The 24,006-nt window shown below is 40.6% G+C and overlaps 1 protein-coding gene across 1 annotated transcript in view; it reads right to left on the reverse strand.

The window, feature by feature from the left end:
- Nucleotides 1–24,006, reverse strand: part of LRRC7 (leucine rich repeat containing 7) — a 574,557-nt gene that overhangs the window by 24,196 nt on the left and 526,355 nt on the right. The window contains 2 exon segments of the mRNA XM_044002921.1: nt 9,855–9,947; nt 19,026–19,247. Of these exon segments, the coding sequence (XP_043858856.1) occupies nt 9,855–9,947; nt 19,026–19,247 (315 nt within the window).

Below are 24,006 nucleotides of genomic sequence, written 5' to 3' on the forward strand. Positions count from 1 at the left end.
AACATCAGTGAGGAAATAGAAAATTGAAAACTGGATAATCTCATTGCAGCATTGGGTGGTGACTGAAAATATAAATTGACTGCAATGCTCAAATGCAGAAGAAAATCAGCCAACCACACAAACATTAAGAACTATTCTATGCAGCTCTCATCCCTTTAGCAAGAACTTGGACATCATTGTGTCCCTACAATACCACCTGCCACCTATTGAACAACACGAAGGGACCACAGATGTGCCAGAGATGTGGATGGAGTTGTCTCATTCATTTTCCAACTCTTTCCAGCAGGATTTAAAGGTTGTTGAGATTCTTGTGTGTGCTTGTGTCAGGGGCGGGGCAGTAAGGTCTGGAAAAAAATCTTCACCCACTCCATTGTGTTCCAATGATGCAATCTTCATGTGTGACAAAATGACTTCATGATTAACTCACCAGTTTAATATGATACATTAAGATGAAGAAAATACTCATAGTGCCCTAAAGCAACAATTTCCTAGCAGTCCCATGGGAAGAATAAAATACATTTGAAAAGTGTCTTATTTGGCAAAACTACCTGGTTGAGATTTTGCATAGCTCCTACAAATACTTAGAAACAGCCAGCACAATACCTTGAAATCAGGAGGATCTGGGTTCAAGTCCTATCTCTGACACATACTGGCTATGTGACTCTGGATAAGTCCCTGAAGCTCTCAGGCCCCAGGCACTGCTTAGATTTGGATTCAGAGAAGGTGTGCACTTGCACGGGTTGAGGGACTGCCTCACAATCACAAGTCCAGTCCCTATTGGCATCTATTTATAGGCACCTGTTGACTTCCCATGAGCAGGGCAGGGGATATGTTTCTTTTGTCTTCAAGTCCCTGGCACTTTGCACAATGTTTGGCCTGGTGTAGGGCTTCCTATAGAAGGGATTTGCCTCCTAACACGGCCATGCAGGCACTGCTTTTGAACCCAGCAGGCGCACAGTGTGACTCCAGCAGAGTCTGGAAGTGCCACAGGCTTCAAGCTCAGCATGCACTCAGTGGGCATGCACAAGTCCACTTTGGCATTGAGCACAATGCCATTTCCTGCACTTTTATTCACAATTCCAGACCCTTCTTCGAGTCAGTCATAGTTGATTTTCCAAAGTTCTAGACAGCCTCCCCTTCCCATGAGCATTTCTGCTTTTTAGTGGTCCTCTTGGAAGGAATGAGTTTGGAGGAGTATTCTACAAGTGACAAGATGTGACTGCCCAGCATATCTGGTATGGAGACTACTGGACATACGATTTAGGAGGATGAGCCTTGCTGGCAACAAGACAGGTATCTGAAACTATAACTTTGGAGGAGAAACTAGCTCTCTGTGGCTATTTAATGATGAAAGTGAAAAGTTCTGACAGCCTTGGCCATTGCAATTGCAGGCAGTAAAATTGATCCTGTCTTAGGGAAATGTGAACTGCAGTTTCCATTTCTGGAATGTAACACTTAAAAATTTTAGGCCACTCATCTATATCTCTGAGAAAATGGTTTCTGGGGAGACCACGGCTCATGCAAAATGACTAATAATGATTAAATCACTCTAATCCATAACATATTAAATAATCCATCATAAATGACATCACCCAAGGAGTCATGTAATGGTGGGCAAATGCTCAAAGGATTATTCTGGAAAGTAACTCACTCCTGGACCTGGGCAACAGAGTCACAGACTCAGAAGCTAGCTGCTCTTTGGCCGGCTCTGTGACATGGGTCATTCTCACTATACTTCTCTTCCTGGCATGTCCTTTGTCTGGGCTTTGGATGAGTAGGAGTCCAGGACTTTAAGCCCACAGAGACACCTAGGGAACATACCACACTTACCTTTAATCACCTTCCCAAGGAGGTCAGTGTCTTGGGACACAACAACAAGGATCTAAAACGGGAACACTCAGAGGCACCAAACAACCAGGTCCACTGCTCTCTTTGCCTTTCTATACTCAGCACTCAGCACAATGCCTGGCACATAGTCAGTGCTTAAGTGCTTTTTGACTGCCTGATTGTTGCCCGATAGACTGAGGTTCCTTCCACTTTTGAAATTCTGGGACTTTGATCTTGATCATGGACTGCAGATTTTCTAACCCTATATTTTAGCCACACTAAGCACCATTCTGCATTTCCAATACATATTTAAATTTGTCATTGCTTTCATCAAAATGGTAATTCTGTTTCTAAAAAGTACTAAGAATTCAGGAATTTTGTTAGTATAAAGCAATAGATACTTGTGTGAGGAATGAAAAACAGAGCCAATGACAAAGAGCCAGAGATGAACCATACCTTAGCTGATAAGTACTTTAGTTACTAATAATGCTAAATCATCGCCACTGGTAGATCTTTCAAACTAGCAGATGCTAGTGGGCCACCGACTATATTGTGTAAGGTTGACTGAGAACAAAGGCCAAATGAAACTCTAAGGAGTAGATGGAATACAATATGGGAAGGGAAGGTGCTAAGAACTGGGAGGACTGGGAATAGTTTTCCACAAAAGGCAGGGTCAGAGGTGAATCTTGAAGGAAGCTGGGAGGAGGGAACATTTGTTTTCTACTGCTGTACTGTTACACTGTTGATTCATAGAAATCTTGTGTCTACTAAAACCTCAGGACCTTTCTCAGATTCTTGTACTTTGCAGTTAATCTTTTGAACCCAAGTGTAAGGCTTGTAATTTATTCCTCTTACATTTCATTTTATTGTTTTGTTTTGTGAGACAATGAGGGTTAAGTGACTTGCCCAGGGTCACACAGCTAGTAAGTGTCAAGTGTCTGAGATCGGATTTGAACTCAGGTCCTCCTGAATCCTGGGTCAGTGCTTTATCCCCTGAGCCACCTGGCTGCACCCAAATTTTTATCTATCTATCTATCTATCTATCTATCTATCTATCTATCTATCTATCTATTGTGGAGCAATGAGGGTTAAGTGAGTTACCTAGGATCACAGAGCTAGTATGTGTCAAATGTCTGAGGCTGGATTTTAACTCAGGTCCTCCTGAATCCAGGGTCAGTGCTTTATCCACTGAGCCACCTGGCTGCTGTATGAAGGATTTCTTGAGGATGATACTACAGTTGTGAACCTGAATAACTAGGAAGATGGAGGTGCCCTCAACAGTGCTAGGAAGGTTGGGAAGGGGAGAGAGTATTGAGTGAAAGAGAATGAAGAAAGTCTAGGCAGGACCCTGAATAATATGTAAGAGACTAGTCTTGGATACTCCCTGGACTACAGGGTGGCATACTGGAGCAGCAATCCTGTAAGGGTATTTACTGGGCTGCTGCAGCTTTGGCCAAGATGGCTTATTGGTGAGGAAAGTCTACATTGAAAATGAGCAGAATAAGCGCAGGGTAGCCTGAGGCTTGCAGTATGGGGTAGCTATGCATCAATATGTTGGGGACTTAGAACTTGTTCCTACTGGTAAGCACTGTGGTAAAAGGAGGTGTTCAGAGGTATTTAATGATGTGTAATTGTGACTTCCATTGCTCCAAGACCTATGCAGAGTGTACATCATAATTGGAGGAGTAAGCAATAATAAACATTATGGTCATATATAGCCTAGAGTTGTGGTTTTTTCAGGTGAGTTTGCCTCTTCCTATTAATATTCCCTTGAAGAGGAATTCCTTAACATCATTGAACACATATCAGTCTATGGCAAAGTCCAATGGTGATGGATTTGGAATAAGAGGGTTTAATTTGAATTCAGGTCCTGCTACTTATTGTGTGACATCTGTGACTCATTTTCTCATTGGCAAAATGGGGGAGGGAAATTTGATGACCTTTGAAGTTCCTTCTGGTGAATTGGTGTCACCTTAATGAATCAGACAGGCTACTTTGGCCATACTGTTTAAACCCAAGTTGTAGAGTGTCTTCTTAAGTTCATTATCCAGGATTAGCAACTGGTCAGTCACTTAAGGGACAATTCAAGTTTGTAGAAGTTCTTCACTAAAAGGGAGACAACCAAGGAAAGAATCTATACCAAATGTCATTTGTAGAATACATACTCTCCATTTATGCCACCCTTATTCTCAATTGCTGCTAGCAGAAAGTTATAGAACTCACCACCCCAACCATTTTTTTTTGTTTAATAATCATGTATAGAACTGGGATTGGGTCAATCTTTAACTTATCAGACATGTATTAGTTGAGAAACATTTAAAAATCCATATTTGTCAGGATGTACAAAATAAGGGAAATGTCTGTGTTTTAGGTGGTCTAGTAGGTAGATAGAAAATTTCACTATAATTCATGCTGTACTCAGGTCTGGATAATGGCTCCTTGTTAACTCTTATTCTCTTCTGTGACATGATTGTCATGACCATAGAGGATAAATGACAGAATATTAATTTTTAATGAAGAAAACACATGTTCTTTTCAAATGATCCTCTTTTTAAATTGACTAATGTCACAGTGCTTGGTGAGACTGAAAAAATACCCTCTGAAGTATTTGCAATCCATGGTACCATGGGACCACTTTGACGCTGTGTTTACAAACTCACCCCCTACACTTTCATTTGGAACAATCTTTACTGAAATTAAATGTGTTCAAACTTTCTCAAGAAATCTTTTTTTCCTATCTTTCTGATATCCCAACGAATCTCTATTTGAGAGGAAAATTTGAATTGGAGAAACTGGAACAATTGCTTAGGATGGATTGAGAATCAATGTTCATAATCATCATGTCTGAGATTTCCTTTCTGTTGCTGGTAACTGTCTCTGTGCCAGGCTTCTAATAGTTAAGGTATCTCTGGGGAAGTACGAGTGTATTTCTTTAGTCTCTATATGTGGGGCAACTAGGTAGCACAGTGGATAGAGCACTAGCCCTGAAGTTGGGAGGACCAGAGTTCAAATCTCCTCTCAGACACTTATTAGCTGTGTGACCCTGGGCAAGTCACTTAACCCCAATTGCCTTAAAACATCCAGGGCTATCTCCAGTTGTCCTGATATATAGCCTGCCATTGGACCCAGATGGCTCTGGAGGAGAGAGTGAGGCTGGTAATTTGCACAGCCCTTCCTCACTTGAATCCAATTCATTGGAAATCATGATATCTGTCATGGTCCTCTTTGAGAATGAAGGACAAACAACAACAACAACAACAACAATAATAATTCAAACACTCAGATTGCCATTATTGATGACTGTCCAGTTTTTTGTATGATTGCCAAACATAGAGTTTGCCTGTTTAAACTTTATGGAAAAAAACCACACAAATGTTTCTCTCCAACATCCAGCACCAAGCAGTTAACCCTGCTGCTGAAAAGATCCTCTTGGAATTAGCAGCTCTGTCATTTGGGTGGGAGTGATGCTTGCTTTACTGTGGCTGTGAAAGCAGATTCTTCCCGAGTAGGATTAGAGAGCATGAGGTCCAGAAACCTTCTTTGTCCCCTTTCCTCCCTAGAACTTTGTGACTCAGTCTTTCTTCCTAAAATGGAGCAAGGAGGGAGTTTACTCCTGGAGTGAGGAATTTTCAGTATCCATCATTAGACATTTTTCCATCAGTAAAGGATGCATCAATCATCAATTCTCTTGATTTTGAATAGTAACCAATGGATGTTGCATAATGGCAAATTTTGCAGACCTCAACTTTAAAGCATTGTCACATGAATATGTAAAGATAAGCAAATAAAATGATGCTTTGCTGCCCTCGGAGAATCACTGTAAGAATGACATCTTAATTCTCAAGCTGCATACTGCTAGGCAATTCACCTTCTCCAATGTATGTCTAATTATCTCAGTTTCGTGGTGAGCAAATGCTAATTTTGAGTATCTTCTAAACAGGGGATTTAACCCAGGACTACTTAGAAGGTCATGCAGAGTGTGGGACAGTGATATTCAGCTCACTTCTCTGCAGAATTGTGGATTAACTTGGTTTTCCTAAGACCTCTAATTGCAGTGTTAGTACAAATGTCTACAGATTTGTGTACATACATAACCACTAATGTCCATCTGTGAGGACTCATGGTGGCTTGGAGTCTAATCTGGGGTCATGCAGACTGTGCTCATTGTTCACAAGCTCTTGTAGAGCCTCTTAGACTAGAAAGGCTTTGAGTAGTAGGAGCCCAGCCAGGAAGCCTCTGCTCACCATCTACAGACCAGACTAGGAGCTTGGGAGGGGCCCATGGCCAGGTTTGCCAGTGATGACAGTGTTTGGTCACAGTAGTTGTCACAGACCATCTACTAGGCCTACGGGGTCAGTTCTGGCTTCACTTGGGAAGGCTGTGGGCTGCTCTGTATAGACCACGGTCAGCTATTTAATGGTCCTGCACTAAGCCATGCATGGAAGGGTGTTGTGATCTGATTCAGCACCCAATTGCTACCAAACCCAATACATCTGATACATAATCTAAAAATGAAGTAAATACTTTTGGATAAACCTCAAGGGGAATGGGGTTCTGTTCCTTAAATCTTATTAGATTAGACCAGCCAACAGTTATAATAAACTCTTAGTGGTCTGCTTTCAAGTAGAAATTGGTTCATCCACAGTCTAGAAAATGAGTTGAAATTAGGGTCTACGGTAGGACTGCTCAACATCTGAAGCTCCCCAGGACTGAAAAAGTTATAGACCTCTCAAAGAAGCCAGACTAAATATATTCCCCACAACTTTTATAAACATTTTAGACTTTTTCTCTTATCAAAATTTCACATTTTTTATAACTAGGGTTTGGTGTGCTCTTTATCTTCTCTTTATGAGGATGCTGTTTGTTCATATAAATAAAACTTACACACATGGAGGTTAAGCGATCATTCTAGGATGAAAAATCCTCTAACGAGTACCATCATATATCTCAGATGATCAAACATCTCTGGCTACTTGTATTTTTAAAAGTAATTTTATAAAGTTCTTTAGTAACAAAAGACATGATCTGTTTTCAGTAAACAAACTGAATATGGCAAGTTTCTAAGAATGTTCCAAATTAATTCATTCCCTAAAGAGAAAAAAGGCTTAGACCAGATTAAAGTTTCATACTTTGGGTCAACATGAATTTTATGTGATGAACTTAACCCTATCATTCTTTTCATCTTTTCCTCATCTGCCCCCAAATTCAGATAGTTTTTTTCAGCCTTGTGTAGATAAAAGAAGTAATTGACTACTTTCCCACTTTTCTACTTGCTCCTCTGGCTCAGGAAGCATAGTGCTAGGACCCAATCTAAACTTGCAGAAAAGTAGAGGTCAGGCCACATGCCTCCAGCTGACTTCTCCTGGGATGAAGCCCTTCTTCCAAGGATGCCCATCACTGAAATGGTGCCATTTGACCTCTTTCATTATTTCATTGCCATCACCAGTGGCACAGTGATGAGATGCTTACATCCAGTTCAAAAGAGGCTAACGGGAGAATTCCTAATTATTTTCTGTAAATTGGGGACTTTTACTCCATTTTGACAATACTAGAAATATTCACCTAAATTTGCAATGAGCTCTGTTGTTTCTTAGGGAGTGTTTTTTTCCTATGGTCATATACAAATGCAATGCTATGTCATGACATTTAACCAAAATAAATGATAAGAAATAATTTATCTCATTAGACATTTAGAGAATTTGGAAATATGTAATTAGGCAACATTCATAAAATGCTCATATTTATCACTGAGGAAGAAGTATAGAGTAATAGGTATTTTTGTTTGTTTGTTTGTTTGTTTGTAATATTAGAAGCCCTCAGATATATTGAACCTTGTAGTTGAAAATAATAATGAAGTGGAACCACACTAACATTCACAGACATCTTTTCCATCAGGCAATTTGTTTACTCTGAATAGGAAATTTTCTCAATCAAACTGAGAACATTAAGCACTCTTTCATCTCTCCCTTTTAAAAAAATAAAGAGGAGAGAAGAAAAAGAAAGTGACAGGATGTCTGTGCTGCTCAGAAAGGGTAAGTAACCAATAACATTTCCTCGGATTTCATCCATATTTCCATAATGACCAGTTTTTCACCACAACTGGGACTAAGGTAGAAACTTTAGCCGAGAGATAATAAGTGGTGTCAGCTATGGTAGAAGGGAAGATGCAAGGTGAGGTGAGGTGCATGTCACTGTGGCCAAAACAATTAAAGAAAACCCACAATACTTTTTTCGTTGTTGTTCCAGACAACTCTGAATCTTAAAAACTCTAGATTGATACCAATTTGCTAAAAATACAATGATGACTTCTGTCTTCCTAGAATCACCACCAGAGAGTAGAACACTTAAAATGCTCCTTAAATAACATGACATCTTTGGGGCAGCTAGATGGCGCAGTGGTTAAAGCACCGGCCCTGAATTCAGGAGGACTTGAGTTCAAATCCGGCCTCAGACACTTGAGACTTACTAGCTGTGTGACCCTGGGCAAGTCATTTAACCCCCATTGCCTGCAAAAACCCAACCCCCCCCCCCAATAAATAAATAAATAAAATGACATCTTCAAAATCATATTTAAATGGAGCGAAAAGCAACTTTTGCATCTGGTATATATTCGCAAATAGTCTATAACTATTGCTTGGATTAACACATGAAACAGTGCTATTTTTCCACTTGGGCCAAGGACAACCTGGTCTGGGGACAACCTCAAACAAAACGTGCCTGGGAACAACCTCAAATCAATTCTCTCTGACAAATTCAGTAGGCAGGAGAGAAGAGACCCTGGAATACAAGGCCCCATGGAGAGAAGAAACATTATTATATAAGACTTCCGGTGAGGAGGCTGCTGAAGATTGGGAAGGGAGCAGGGTAGTACAGGGACAGATCACTTGTTTAAAAATTATTTTATGTGTGGATGTAGGGAAAATGATCTGGTAGCTTCTAATTTTATGTTATTATTCTTGCTATTTGCTAAACTCACCTGTTTCTAAATGCTGGGGCTGAAGTGCTAGCAACACTCCCTAAATTTCAGCACCCTGAGACAAAGCTCAAGTTGTCCCTCCTTAGTTATTGTTCTACTTATATGTTTCCCTTACAAGTTTGAGGTTGAAGGGGAGGGATGATAAATCTTACCTTTCTGTCTCTCTCCCCTCACCCCTTTTCCTTATGCTGATGCCCGTAAAAGAGAGGGAAAGAGTGAAAAGGAATTACTAAATACTATTCCTTTCACTTAAACCGTTGTCATCCCTGCCCATTTTTGCCCCCATATCTGTTCTTTTCATCTCCATTTCATCCTGCTTTTTACCCTAGAGTGCCCACTAAATTCCTCCCCATCCTCTATCTCACTTTCCCCCTCATTCATTCCCTACACTGATGGGCTGCAGGAGTTTATTACTATTGGCTCAAAGTTGGTAGGATCCCTGTGCCTAGTGCTCAGTGGGCATGTGAGGGGAGAGGAAGAGGAGAGCTAGTTCCTGGGGTTACACTAGGGGAGAAATGTGTTCCTGGCACCCCAAGGTGGACATTTAAACACATCTTCCCCTCAGAACCTTGCTCTCTATGATGGTTAGGTTGTAGATAACTATAATTCTGTCCTTATACTTCTGGTACATTATGAGTATTACTGGAACTGAACCTCATTGTATAACATTGTTTCTATGGGAAAATGTATTTCAAATTCCAAACAAGTGACTTACTAGCTTCTGTAACACAAACTGTCTGTGAAGTTTTCTCCAAAAACCAAAACAGAACAAAGCCCCACAACAATCGAGTTATCTAGCAGGGATATGGTTCTTGTGAGATCTATTCCCTACAGTTGTACTGTTCAAATCTGTTTTTGTTACATTCATGTCAGCATATCTTAAAGCAACATAATGCAATTTTATCCTCCTGATGAATAAATGCATAACTTGTTTCAAAGCTGCATACTTTATTAAAAAGGATAAAATGCCTTTTAAAAGAAGTTCCAATCAACTTTCATAAGAGGTAAGGTTTTTGTCATTAAGGGTCAATGAAAAAAAATGATTTCTTACCTTGTCAGAAGGTTTGAATGGATTTCCTTGTCCACTAATTCCACCACTGATACTAAATCCAAGGCCAGGATTCTTTTCTATTCTCACACAAAACTAAGTTAAAAGATATGAGAAGGTAATAAAATATCTAAAACATAGTCTTTTCAAATCACTGCCCTCCCCTTTTACATAAGTTCATATTCTTTTTAAATATTAAAAATTCTTCACATAACATTGAATTAATTCCCAATAGATATAGAGTAGGAACATTTATAGAATATTAGGGTTTTCTACTTCAGTTTGGGTTTAAATTAAGTTGAACGGATCTATACATTGAGTCAGTTGGGAGACACTGCCTGTCACCAGCCAGTTAGTTAAAATTAAAATGCAGTTATTGACACAGAAGAGATGAAATGGATGAAGAATGTCTATTGCCTAGATTTCAAAATGTTTGCATGAACAGCCCATAGTACTCAGTATATGAGTCTGAGACAGAGGATAGAGATGGGTAATGAATTGGGCCCAGTGCTGAAGAAGGGGAAGAAAGTGGGCTTCATTGCCTTTGGAAGATTGCCAAGCTCTTTAACACCCCCCCCCCCCCCAAGCTTGAAAGCCCATATTTTTAATATCAACAGTCTATGGATGAGGCTATAGGCAGCAAAGCATGGGATATACTAGTCTTTGAAGAATTAAACATGGATTTTATACAGAAGGCAACATCAACAGGTTGAAGCATAAAACAAATGAGGAATCTTGAAGAGCAACCTGGGTGAAAGATGTCATCAAGGAAAAGTGAACTAGGAAGAGAAGAGGGACTGGGGATGACTAGTAGGCAGCCAGAATCCTCCCTGGGTATCCTCTTAATGTCACATGAAAGCAAGGAAGCCCTGCCACATGTTTGGGAGACTTGCTGTGGTGAACTTGTAGGAGGCCATGGACAAGAGTCCCATAGCATAGGTGGCAATCTGAATGGCTGGAGGTGACATCAAATCAATGAGATTGAAACTTTACTGGGGTATTGCCGTGGCCTCTGCTAATGGCCTGGTACAATGGCCAATTGGCATGGGGAAGCGGTCAAGGTCTCAGTCTATTCCAGCGACAAGTAGTTCTGCCTTTGACTCTGAACCTAAGAATATGCTTCATGCAATGGAAGTCAACAAGGTCTTAGGATGCCAAAGGCATAACCGTACTTCCATTTTCATTCATGGTAAGTATCCTATTTGCTCCAGAAATAGTTTTCTTAAAGCTCAGAGGTGAAGAATTGCCCACTGTCTGTCATAGTCTTTATAGCACAGTCGTTAGTGAATGATTTCTGAGTATCGATTTCAGGCTTTGGAGGAGCAACCACCTCCCCTGAGCACTTCACCATTCTTTTACTTTTCTGATGTTTTTAATGAGCATTTCTAACTAACGGAGTGTGGCTTTTCGAAATGACTTATCGGAGGGGTTTTAAAACTGCTGATTATGACAAATATGTATTTTTTCTTTGTCTTGCTACAGAAGATTGATGTATTAGTCAGAAGTAAATGGAAGGATTTTTTTAGCTCTTTGTCATAGTTTAGCTGTGACTTTTTTAATGAGTAGAAAATTAAAAAATACAGGTATGCTTAGCACATTTAACTTTAATCTCCTCTCTATGTGCAATCATGTCCAATTACCTAAAATTTGGGTTAATTATTCACTATTTGAAAATCTTATATTACATGTTGGAACATGGGAAAAGTTTGTGGGCTCTTTTGGATTGTGGTCCCAAAAAGAAATAGTCTACTGAATCACAGAGGTAGGTAATACAGTTTATTTATAGGATAAGCATCTGGAACGTATTCCCTTAGATCTCCTTTCATTCTTCTTTCAAGGTTTAGAGAGCATTTACATTCTAAGTAAAACTAGAACTTCATTTATTCCAAATATCACGCCCAAGAAATCTCTCATGTGGTTCTTATTGTCTGGACCTGTGATTTTATTGGCATAGGGAGCTACTGATAGGAAAACAACTTCTCTTCGTATAGACGTGTAACTTAGAATTTGTGAAAATTGTCTGGGGGCACAGAGATGTTAAGTGTCATAAGCTAACGAAGGCCATTGAGAGCTTCAGGATCACACAGCCAGGCATTGAACACAGCCCATCAAACCGATCCGGCCATGGCTTCTCCATGGACAACATTTCATCTTTTCCTTTCCATGCCTTTGAAGAAGCTGTTTCCCTAGGCCTGAAATTCTCTTCCTCCTCAGCTCAGCCTTGTCAAAGAATCCTTAACTTTGTATACCTATCGAGGCAGGGAGATGACACAATGTATCCGCTGTGCCAGGAAGACCCAAGTTCAGAACTGACCTCAGAAATTTGCTAGCTCTATGACTCTGGCCAAGTTATTTAACCTATCTGCCTCAAGTTCCCCAGCTTCAAAGTGGGGATAAGAATAGAGATACTATATCAGAGGGATGTTGTGAGAATAGAGTGAAGTGCTGTTTGTAAAGCACTTGGCCCCTGTGAGTGCTTCATAAATGCTTGTTTCTTGCTTTCATTCCCTATTACCTAGCCTGATTTCTGGCCCTTATTGAGTATTTTTTGAATTGAATTGTTGGAGACACATAGGGAGTATTTTTCTCTTACCCTTATTTTTTAAAAAAATTTAAAGCTCATTTGATTAGATTTGCAAGATTCTGGGCAAATGTATATTTTTGGCAACCTTAAGACTGTTCTTCCCTGGGCCCAGAGCCTGAAAGTCTTACATTTCCAGTGGGTCTCAAAGCAAACCCTGTTCGCAGACATTGTCTTCTTAGCCAGCAGTACATTTCCCTAACCTGTCATTCTCCTCTGTGTCCTGAGCATTGAGCAGCATTGAGAATGAGGTGGACACTCGTGGGCTCTTGCCCAAGACTTCATAATCTTGAACAACATTTTCCAGGCTTGTCTGGTTTTACCATCTAGGCTCATGGAGCCACTAGAACATGGGGGTGGTAATAAGCTTGGACAAGTTTTGGGAAATGTTCTGGAAGTTCTATTTCTGGTTTCTGTGGGAGAAGCAAGAAGAATGGAAGCCAAGTAAAAAGGAGAAGGAACTCATGTAGGTGACACGTGGATGGTTTTAAACTAGTGAACTGGGTGATGGGTTGACTTTGTGTAGGAAAAATTTGGCAAAATTTTGGAGAAATTTAGGAAAATTTGAAGACCATTCTCTAGTCCAAGGTAGCAAGCCAGATTTGACTTCTAGATTAAAAATAAGAGCAGGATCAAGGACAACTAATAAGTGTATAAAACAACTAAGGAGGATTAAGAAAGATAGGGAATAGAACTGGAAGAGGTAGACTCTAGAAGGTGAAAGTAATGGGCAAGACAAGACTACTAAGAAATGATAAGTTGAACAAGTAGACAGTTAATCAAATTGATAAAGTGGAATGACAGGTGAAGCAAATTTGTGAAACAGATTGGAGGAGGTACAAGGATGAAGGGGAGGTGGGTGTGGTTGAAAAGTTGTTGAGACTAAGAAAAGAAAATGGAATTGTAAAGTTATTCAGAGGTGATGGTGGGCTATAAAACCTGTAGCCAAGTGCTTAGGGTTTAGGAGTAAACACTGTTAATATGAATATATGGATCACCTGGATTTGATGGAGGTGCCTTCTTATCCAAAAGTATTTTTTATGAAACCCTGGATTAATAGGAACCAAAATGTCCTTCAGCTGAACTCCAAACTGAACCTAGATAGCTAGCCGATAAAAGAGCTTACCTAGTGACTTCTTTTCCCTCAGGATTGTAAGTCCTTATCTTATGATAACATCTGGGCATCCTCATCCTTGTCAAACCCTTTTTTTGGAATCCTGTAATCTTCTCATGATGCTTCAGTATTTCCTCCATACTTGTTATAACTGAAATTGTTAAATTGCCTTTGCTTCTGTATCATACTATTGAAATTGACAATGCCCAGTAACCCAAGGGCAAAGAAACCTTAAAAAACCCATAGAAGGAGAGGGTTTCTGAGCTCCCTTCTAAGGAGGTGAGGTCTCCAAAATGATCATGGTTCTTTCTTCTTGGGACAAAATAAATTTATTGTGTTTTTCCTATCCATTCTCTGATCTAGTTTCTGTGAGGTACCTACTTCTGGTAGGAGAGGCAGATATAGCCCTCTCTGATCTGGGTGAACAAATTGTAGGAGATATTACTGATGTCTCTGACCTGTTTATTATCTTGTAGGATGATGGGTATGAAAACTATATTTTAATATTTAAAAAACACCCATAAATTGTTTCAAGGAACAAAACTGGGAATCCCAACCATTATGGAGAATGGGGGAGGTATTATACAGTGACCTACATCAAGTGTGAGATAGGTTTCATAGGCTTCACCAAACTGCTAGAGGGATAAATGACCAAAAAACAAAAGAAAAAGAAAAGAAAAAAGAAAAGAAAAGGTTAATAACCCTGGGACAAGGCTACGTATTATGTTTTTCAAATAAATCTTAGCTCATTTAGCTAATTTGATTCTTACAACAACTTCCTGGATGTGCAAAGTAGGCATTTTGAGACTCATTTGACAGGTAGGGAAACCTTGTCCTTTGAGGTTAAGTAACTTTCCCAAGGTTACACAGTGATGAAGCTGGAACTCAGAGACAGGTTTCCTGTTTTTTTCATTCAGTGTATTGCTCTGTTATTTAAAATTATATTTTAATTGCACTATAATAATATTTTCAAGCTTTTAAAAAGCAATTTCACATGTTTATTTTAAAATAAATTTTTAAAAATCTGTTATTTTTTCCAGTGTTCTAGCTTGATGGTGTCTCTTGGCTTTTTGCAAATCATTTGGCTATCTTGTGTTTTTGGCATATTGTTCCTTACAACTTAGCAGTATTTTGTGACAATATTCTTTTTGCTTTGTTTTTGTTTTTTTCAGGGCAATGAGGGTTAAGTGACTTGCCCAGGGTCATACAGCTAGTAAGTGTCAAGTGTCTGAGGTCAGATTTGAACTCAGGTCCTCCTGAATCCAGGGCTGGTGCTTTATCCACTGTGCCACCTAGCTGCCCCTGACAATATTCTTTTATGAACTGAACATCTTACCCTTTATCATGGTCTTGAGGCTCATCCATTTCCTTTTAATGGGCCTTGGGAAGATGGAGTGCTGACTTTTAGATGCTTGAAACTCACATAAAATATTTCAAATATTTTATTGGACTTTGACTTGTGATAAAATAATGGAATTTGGCAGACACTCAGCAGCCCCAACTGATTGATTTAATATTGTTTGAATTGGGTGAGAATGAGAAACTGACTAAGTATCCACTTAAGGATGATTGGATGGAGGCCACACTTGACCGGCCCTGAGTGACTGTTGGTATACTACTGACATCAGAAAGAGACCATTCTCAACCAATCAGCTTGAAGGACCTCTCCTTTGTGGGAGGGAGAGAGGAACTAGGAAGGGAAGATTCATTCATTCTGGGGTGAGGGAGAGAGACAGGACACAGGTGTTTGCTTTTTTGGGAACTGCTGAGTCTGGGCGGTGGTGTGATTGCAGGTCATATAACTTTCCTTCTATTCTTTTTTTCTTGGTCCCTATTTTATTAATCTTACTTGTGTTTTAAATTTGTTCCCATCAATAAACCCTGTTTTGTTTTTCTGAAAGAGGCTGTTAATCTCCTTTCATAGCCCAATATTACGGCAAGCTGCCCAAATTAATTCCCCCGTATTAAATTTGGCCCTTGCACACTTAAAAGTTACTATACCTAATTTCTGGGTAAAAGCTGAACATACTAACTATTTTCTTCCTTTAAATGCTTAAAAACTCCTAAAAATATGTTTCTTCTTGTTAATACCTTCTCTATGTCTTCTTATAAATTCTTCTTTGTTTCCCATGCCATTTCTAGGGATCTGAGTTTTCAGTGGAAAGCATTTAGAAATATTCAAAACTGCATTTACAAAGTACAGGGAATTTTTTCAAAGGCCTAGCTAACAATATCTAATATTTATATAGTACTTTAAGGTTTTCAAATTATCTCATTGGATGCTAAGGACTTTCTGGTGAAAGTGCGATTAACTATGATTATTCTCATTTTAAAGTTAAAGAAACTGAAGCTAACGTTAGACTACTGACTCATGGTAGGAAACGGGATTTGAACCCGAATCTTGACTTCTGTGAGTATGGCACTCTATCCACTAGGACAGTTCAAACAGATTGAATCTTAGTGAGGAGAGACTTTTCAAAGGCATTATAAATTATGTAAAATAAGAACCAGAATGATGGGAATGTTTTTCAGGTGAACCATTATGCCATTGGCCTTAAAGTAGTAACCAGCTTTCAACTGACTCACAGCAGTAAGAGACTAGGAATTAATTGTTTGGGGAAATTTCACTATAACTTCTCTCTCTTCCTACTTTCTTCTGTTTGCCGTCCTTGTCTTTCAGTTCTCATGTCTCTTTATTTGATCCTGGGGAGTGAATTTCCTGGGATGCCTCCAAAGGGGTGACCTGTCTCCAAAGGAAAGGGAAGGAGAAACAAGTGATTTGGGGAGAGAAAAGGAAAAACCGGCAGGTTGTACGTGAAGCACACCAAGGGATGTAAACTTTAACAAGACAGGTGTACGAGACAGAATCCGGGGCAGGTCATGGGTTATCATTATAAATGCATCACACAGACCTGCAAAGGAGGCTGAGAATGACAAAAAGACTTTAAAGAGGAGCTAAATTGAAGAAAAGATGAGGATGGAGGAAGGGATGAGAAAGCTGATGGGGGGGGCGGGTAACAGGACCAGCGATAAGGGACAAAAGAGAGGCGAAGGAACCACTTTTAGTTCAGCTTCCTCTGCCTCCCGGAGAATGTCAAAAGGCTGAATACAAAGGGAAGGAGATAAGTCAAGAGCACTTGAATTTCCTTGAGGAGTAAATATAGCAGAAATACAAAGTAAATATCCAGGAGCAAAAGGTGGCTTTTAGGCTGAGCTTCGAAGGAAAGTGGGATTTGAAGGGGGAGGTGAAGAGGACACCAGCTCCAGCCCTGGGGCTTGGGATCAGAAATGGAGGGTCAAGTACAAGGAACACCAACTAGGCCAGCTAGACCTCACTGTGAAGGGGACTAATGTATCATAAGCATGGGAAGGTGGGTTGTAGTTGGTTGTAAAGGGCTTTAAATGCTGAACAAAGATGCTAGTACTTGATCCTCAAGGAATAAGGAAGGCGCTCCTAGTCTCGAGCAGGGGGGACAGACCTGATCTTTCTCAATCTTGGCAATATGATAGGAGATCCATTGGAAAGGGCAGTGACCAGAGGCAGGAAGACCAGTGAGGAGGCTACTGTCCTTCTCTAGGGAAGAGGCCATGAGGGCTTGACCCAGGGTGCTGGCCACGTGGGTGGAAGGAAGGGGACAGATGTGACGTAGAATGGACAACACTTGGCAATTTATCTGATATGTAGAGTGAAGACTCCATGATGATTCTGACGCTCTGAACCTGGATGGCTGGGAGGACTATGGAGGCATTCTAAAGCTGTGCACATCGGTGATGCACGGGCACAAAGTTGAATATCTGTACAGATTCCCTAAGGAAAAAAACGGGATTACTGGCCTCTTATATTCTAAAGGTCCAGAAGACAAAAGTCATTGTTTCTATGAGGTCATCCAGCATGATGTTTAAAATAGATAGGAACCAAATAACAAATATTTTGATATGTCAGTGTGCTTCATAATTGTGTCTGACATGCTTAAAAAATGTGGTGGGAAGATAAGTGAAATTCTGGTCAAGTAACAATGAAGCAGAAAAACTTTGATGTCAAAGAAATATCATGGTTAATAAAGTCCATGAAAACTTGACTAATGTTAATAGGAATAAGACTAAATTATGAAGTGGGACATATTAATTTTTATTAGAATAATACATTTTGATTCCTTGATTTTTCATCCAGAAATGAAGATAATCCTGTTCAGGGTTCTGGTCCTAAAACAAGAAAGATTGTTTTGGTCCATTTTGTCTTACTGTATTTTGAGTAATGGAAGGGGCAGAGTTAAAGAGAACTTATCCTTTTAATTATTCTGTGGGGTTTCTGAATATTCATAGCCCATAGTGATCATCCCCCCCCCCCATTTTTACCAGCTAAAATAAGGAAACATTATTTGTTTTACATTTCCAGCTATTGGAATCTCCAGGTGCTCTGGTAAATAGTGCCTAACCTTGGGAGAGGGGAGGGTTGCAATTGACAAAGCAAGTGCTGGGAAAGGGGGGGGTGTCTAGATTTGTACACACATGCATAAATGCATGTAGCATAGCAACACACGTGCACACACGTGTGTATACAGGCACATGTGCATGCTAATGCATGCACTGTATTGCACATTAGTGTGATATACACGTCTGTACACTTGTGTCCAATCTGAAGAGAAGGCGGATTGCTCATTTAAAGTAAGGGGGCAGGGAGAAGCACTACCCCAGTACCCATGGGAGATTGGAGGACTTGAGGCCTTTGTCATCATGGGCAGGTAGAGCCTCTATGGGATTTGGATGAGAACATAAGGGTACAAATCACCCCAGACAGAAGGTGTGGACGGGCTGCAATCTTCACCTCAGGAGTGCCAACACTGTCGGCATTCCCAGTTCTCAAGCATTGGCATTGAAGCAAGTGAGAATGTACAGATACACATACATGGATTCATGGGCTTTCATCTTCCCCAATGCAGCCTGCAATCCCTGAGGACTCAGAGGGGAGCCCTCTGCAGCTGCTGAATGAATCTTAAGGTCAGTCACCTCCCCAGGGCCCTATAACGAGTCAACATTTGAGGTGGGATTTGAACCCAGGGCTCTCAGGCCTTCCGTCCTCCAAATGCAGGGCTCTGTTAGGCCACGCTGCCTCTCTTGGTGTGTATTAGACACACACAACATGCTAATGAACATAACAGACCCCTGCCCTCTAGGCTGTGCTACCTCCCCATGTCCTCAGTTTCTCCCTCTGTGTAGTGGGCTATGAAGCCTTGCTTGGGGAGTTGAGGCGACTTGCCGTGGTAACCCAACCAGGGAGAATTAGAGCTGGGATTCCCAACCAAGTGCTAAGCCAAACTCTCCTCCCAGGGTAATGTGCTACCTCACAGCAGCCATCATCAGCCCCAAAGTGACACCATGGACCTAACTTTTACCAGCTTTCACCTGGGGGTCAGGAAGGAGAAGGAAAACCCTGGGTGTGGGGGCGGTTCTCAAGGGTGTCGGGACAAGGGCGGCTCACCTGCTCTGGGTATCCATCCATACTCCGTTGCCCTTTAGTTTGAATTAAGCACCGTCCAGGCTGAGGCCCTCGGGAGGCTTGGGAGGAGGGGATCTGAATGGGCAATGGCGACTGAAACTGCTGGATGGTCACCTTGTTGACATTGCCCTCGTACTGCTGCTGCTCCCGACTCCGATGCTGGAGGCTCTGAGAGCCCATCAGTGTCTGGATGTGGCTGCCTGCCTGTGGGGAGAAGCAGCTGTCAGTCTGGGCACCAGGCACCTCGAACAGGTGACTGCAGTCAGTCACAGCCAGAGGAAGAAGACCGGAAGCGAAAGCATTCGATCAACATGGTGCTTTGGGCCAGAACCAGGAAAGGGAATGCCCCAAGAGCGAGGCTCTGCCTTACACGGGCTGATGGAAAATCGAGTCCTGGAGGAAAACGAGGTCCCACATACCCGTAGCTATCTGATGGCCCACATGAATGAGACTCATCCTGAAGTCTCAGGATGCCAAAGCCTCTTCTTACTGCCCTCTCAGGGCCTGACTCCTGCAACCTAAAATGAACAGCAACTGTTCAGTAATTAAGGGTAATTCATATTCTAGAGACACACAGGATGGGTGGGGAGAGGGGTAATAGAGGGATGGCCTTGGAGTTAGGAAAACTTGGATTCCAATTCTGCCTCTGACACCTACAGACTCCCATTGGGCAGTCCCTTAACTTCTTAGTGACCTGGGTAACTTTTAGAGCCTAAGTTACATTTATTTGGAGATCTGCATCAGTGGAGAGAATTTCCACACTAGGAGTTCCCTTCATTGTGGGTGAGTGTGGATGGGTGTGTTGGTCTGGGGGAGCCTGGGAAAGGCTGGGGTTTGAGTCCAAAGGGCAGTAATCAATCAACCGGGGGATGAGAAAGGTCACATTGGACTCTTCCTGCTATAGCCAACTGTGGAGCTTCTCTCCACCATGACATTGTCTTATCCCCCAATTCTCCCCCTCTGTTCTTCTACCCTCTGCAATGTAAGCTCCCAACCTCCCCTCTAGCCAAGCCTGGCCATCTCAGGGCAGTTATAGCCTCATTACTAGCACAGTAGCAGCTGCCATTGGAGAGATTCTCCCACTAGCCCACAGGTATGCTGATGCTTTTCACCCTCAACTCCCTTTTGCTTGTAGCAGGCAGTCCTAGGAGGGCAGGAGCTTGTAAGAGTTCTCTGCAGCCTCCTTTTCATTTTGGGTGGTACTGAGGGATTAGCAGAAGATGAGCATGTGTGGATTGGTTTGGACAAATGGCAAATTCATTCCATCCTCTTTCTTCTCTTCCCAAATTCCCTGTGAATGCTGAGGGAACCACTATTCCCTAGATTCACAATCATCTCAGTATCATGAGGGGTTCCTTCCTCTCCATCACTCCATAGGACCAATCAGTTGCCAAATCTTGCCATTTCTGCCCCTACATCTCTCTTCCAGGTCTCTACTCACACTGATTACCCTAGTTCAGACCATAATTACTGTTCAGTTTATTATTGCAATAGCTTTCTAATTTATCTTCCCGTCTGAAGTTTGTCCTTTCTTCAACCCATTCTCTATATAGTGGCCGAAATGATTTTCCCAAGACTGAGATTTGATCATGTCAGACCTATATCCAACAAACTCCAGTGGCTTCCTAGTGACTCTAGGATCACCTATGATTTCATCTTTTTAAAACTTCTATTTTCAGTAGTACATTCATGTAATTTATACTTTGGGGAAGTGATATTCTCAAAAGCTTTTTGCTCATAAGAGTGCACAACTGAAAATAAAAGTACAAAGACTCCTACTACCCCATACCAATCAAATTACAAAGTACATTTTAAAATGACCCAAAGTCCTCATGTTTCTATAATACTTCAGTTTGGAAGTTTTTTCTCACAATTTCTGAGGCAGGTAGCAAATGCATCATTCTCATTAAAAAAAAAAAAAACAGATCAGGAAACTAAGACTCTAACTGATTAGCCCATAGTCATGACCCATAGCTCATAAAAAGTGGAATTTGAATTCAGGTTGCCTGAGTCTAAGTCCAGCATTTTTTCCCAATAGATTTGGAATTTTACAATTGAAATTGTTAGAAGACTTAGAGCCTCTTTAGCACCTTGGTTGAAGGCTTTATAGGAGGATAGGATCAAGAGAATATTGGAAACGTGGCAAGGTATATTGGCTAGAGATGTGACCTTGGGGTCAAGAACATAGGTTCAAATCAAGTTCCATTTCTGACAAATACTGGCTGTATGCCCCTGGGTAAGTCACTTAACTCCTAGGTCAGACCTGAATTCAAATCCAGCCTCAGATACTTACTGGCTGTGTGACCCTAAGCAAGTCACTTAACCTCTGTGTACCTCAGTTTCCTCATCTGTATAATGGGCCTCATAACAGCACCTCCCTCCCAGGGTTGTTGTGAGAATGAAATGAGATAGTTGTAAGGCACTTAGCATTGTGTCTGGTACATAGTAAGCATGATAGAAGTGTTAATTATAGTGATAACTATAACTATAGTTATTACTTTGGGTATATAGCTTCTTCCCTGGGAGTTCACTCTACAGGTGGAATCATAGACTTGTCCACAAATGGATAAGAATCCCCAAAGATGAGAAAGCATGGACAGATTGTGAAGCTATGGATCGGATGGGATTTTTACCACTGGGAACAGGACCTACAACCCAGATACCACAGACAGGGTCATCAAAGAAATGAAATCTAAATGAAATATTGGTATTAATAAAAGATATAATAAATCATAACTTTAATTCCCCTTTACTGAAGCAAAAGTCTTGGATAAAACTTTATCCACTTTTCTAACACATCACAGGAAAATTATAGTCTTGTTTGGGTAAATATGATTCTTAATTATTGTATTATCTTAAGGAGGAAATATTTCTATGTCATCTTATTCAAGTGTTTTTCCTATTTGGAAACGTGCTCAGTTAACAGAGATTCATCACCAGGTTGGCTACAAGGTAATGAAATTTTAGGTCATAGCAACTTTCTATCATTTATTTAATTGAGAAGGGTTATGATCCAGCATCCCCACATTGACAAAGTCATATCCTCCAAGTGTTCAAATTGGATGTAGCTAATTGTACCCATCTTGTTCTCCGTCTCTGTCTGTCTGTCTCCCTATCCTCCTCTCTCCTCCTTTTCCTCCTCTTCCCCCCCTCTCCCTCTTTTCATTCTTCTCTCCCTCTCTACACACAGATATGCATATGTGTATATACAGTCTGTGGGGTTTTATACATAAAGGTCTTTCAAGGGACAGCTGTATATGTAAAAGATCTTATAGAATGAGGAGGTGACACTACCAACTCTTCTTCCTCTTCCCCTGCCTCTTAGAATCATTATCTTGTGTCAAGGATGGGAACTAAGGTAGTATCTCCTCCTCCATGACACCAGCCAGTCACTAAGCATTTATTAAATCCTTACTGCATCAATTACAGGCTCTGTGCTAAATGCTGGGGTTACAAAAAAAAAGGCACAACCCATCCCTGCCCTCAAGGAGCTCATGTTCAACCTCCCATCTTCCCTTTCTTCTGAAATTCATTTAGTTGCATGCATTTTGCATTTCCTCTTTGGAAAATTAAGCTCCTTCAGGGCAAAGGGTGATTTAGATTTGGTCTCTGTACCTCCAACCCCTAGAACGGGATTGTGCAAATAGCACATGCTAAATAAAAATGTGAAGAATCTGGTTACATCTTTTAAAGGCAAGTGTAGTCATAGAGAATAATGGTATTTGAAGAATCGACTGAAAATATTGTCATGTTGTAACAACAAAGAATTCATTTAAACATGACCCAGAATAATTAAGATGACAGATTTATAGTTTGTGTCTGAACAACACCAACACAACTTGGTTCAGTTAAATATTATGTAGAACAAAAGCAAATATGTTTGATTGATGTTTTCCTGTTTATCTCATTGTATACATCATGTGGACCTTCCTTAATTTTTATTCCAAAGCAAGTACAATAGCTTCAGGAATGGGGAGAAAGGTGAAAATATATAAAAAAATCATAGACTGAATAGCATAATGTCCAAACAAGTGTCAATTTTCTATTTAGGTTTAAAAAAGTCAATTTAATTCATGTTAAGGATCACAGATTCATACAATTGTACAATAATAGGACTGGGAACAACCTCATGAGATCACCTGCTTTATGGGGTTTGTTTCTATTTGACTGAAAATGACTACATTCCTAGGAGTCAAGACTATTGCTCCAATGTGAGTAAATAACCCCTGTTAGACAATTATTCAATTGCCTGGAAAGAAAGTCATAGAAATGTCATATCTTGACGACTAATCCATGAGGGTCCTTGAAAATAGAGGCAAAGTCTTATTTGTTTCTGACTGTATTTGTACCTAAAATTTGTATCTTCTCTCATGCTTCCAATTGTGTGTATGCAGATATACATAGTTGTGTGTATATGTAGTACATATTTAATAGATGTTTATTTAAATATCAGTTCTGTATTGTGAAAGAACTCTATCAGCCTCCTGAGTTATTAAGGCTTTATTTTATTGCTTTCACTGTTGATGCAACAGTTTGAGCAAACGAAACACGAAAAACAAACAGAAGACCCAGGAGGGCCTATCCCATTTCTTTTTGACCACTGCCCAATTTTCTACCACACTATTGCTTTGTTGCTAAAGCATTAAGATTTCTATTTCTTCCATCTCGGGTATGAAAATGAGCACTTATCTTTAAGCCAATGAGAAGGCACTGTCTGATGGAGAAGTCTGGCTGTGTCCTGAACATTGTCTGTGATCATAAAGGAATAACCTATCTGCGTGGGGGAAGGCTGGTCTCCAGCAAGGACCCATTTCTATATGCAGCAGTTGGGCTTCAGAGTAGGCCAATATTGTTCACTCCTGCAGCGAAGTGAATAGGCATGCGTGTCACTGTAGTATCAGAGTGAACACTGGTGACCCTTTCACACAGAAAAACTCTATCAAATTTCTTGCGAAGGTAAACC

The sequence above is a fragment of the Dromiciops gliroides genome, chromosome 4, assembly GCF_019393635.1.
Source record: "Dromiciops gliroides isolate mDroGli1 chromosome 4, mDroGli1.pri, whole genome shotgun sequence".
Taxonomy (NCBI): domain Eukaryota; kingdom Metazoa; phylum Chordata; class Mammalia; order Microbiotheria; family Microbiotheriidae; genus Dromiciops; species Dromiciops gliroides.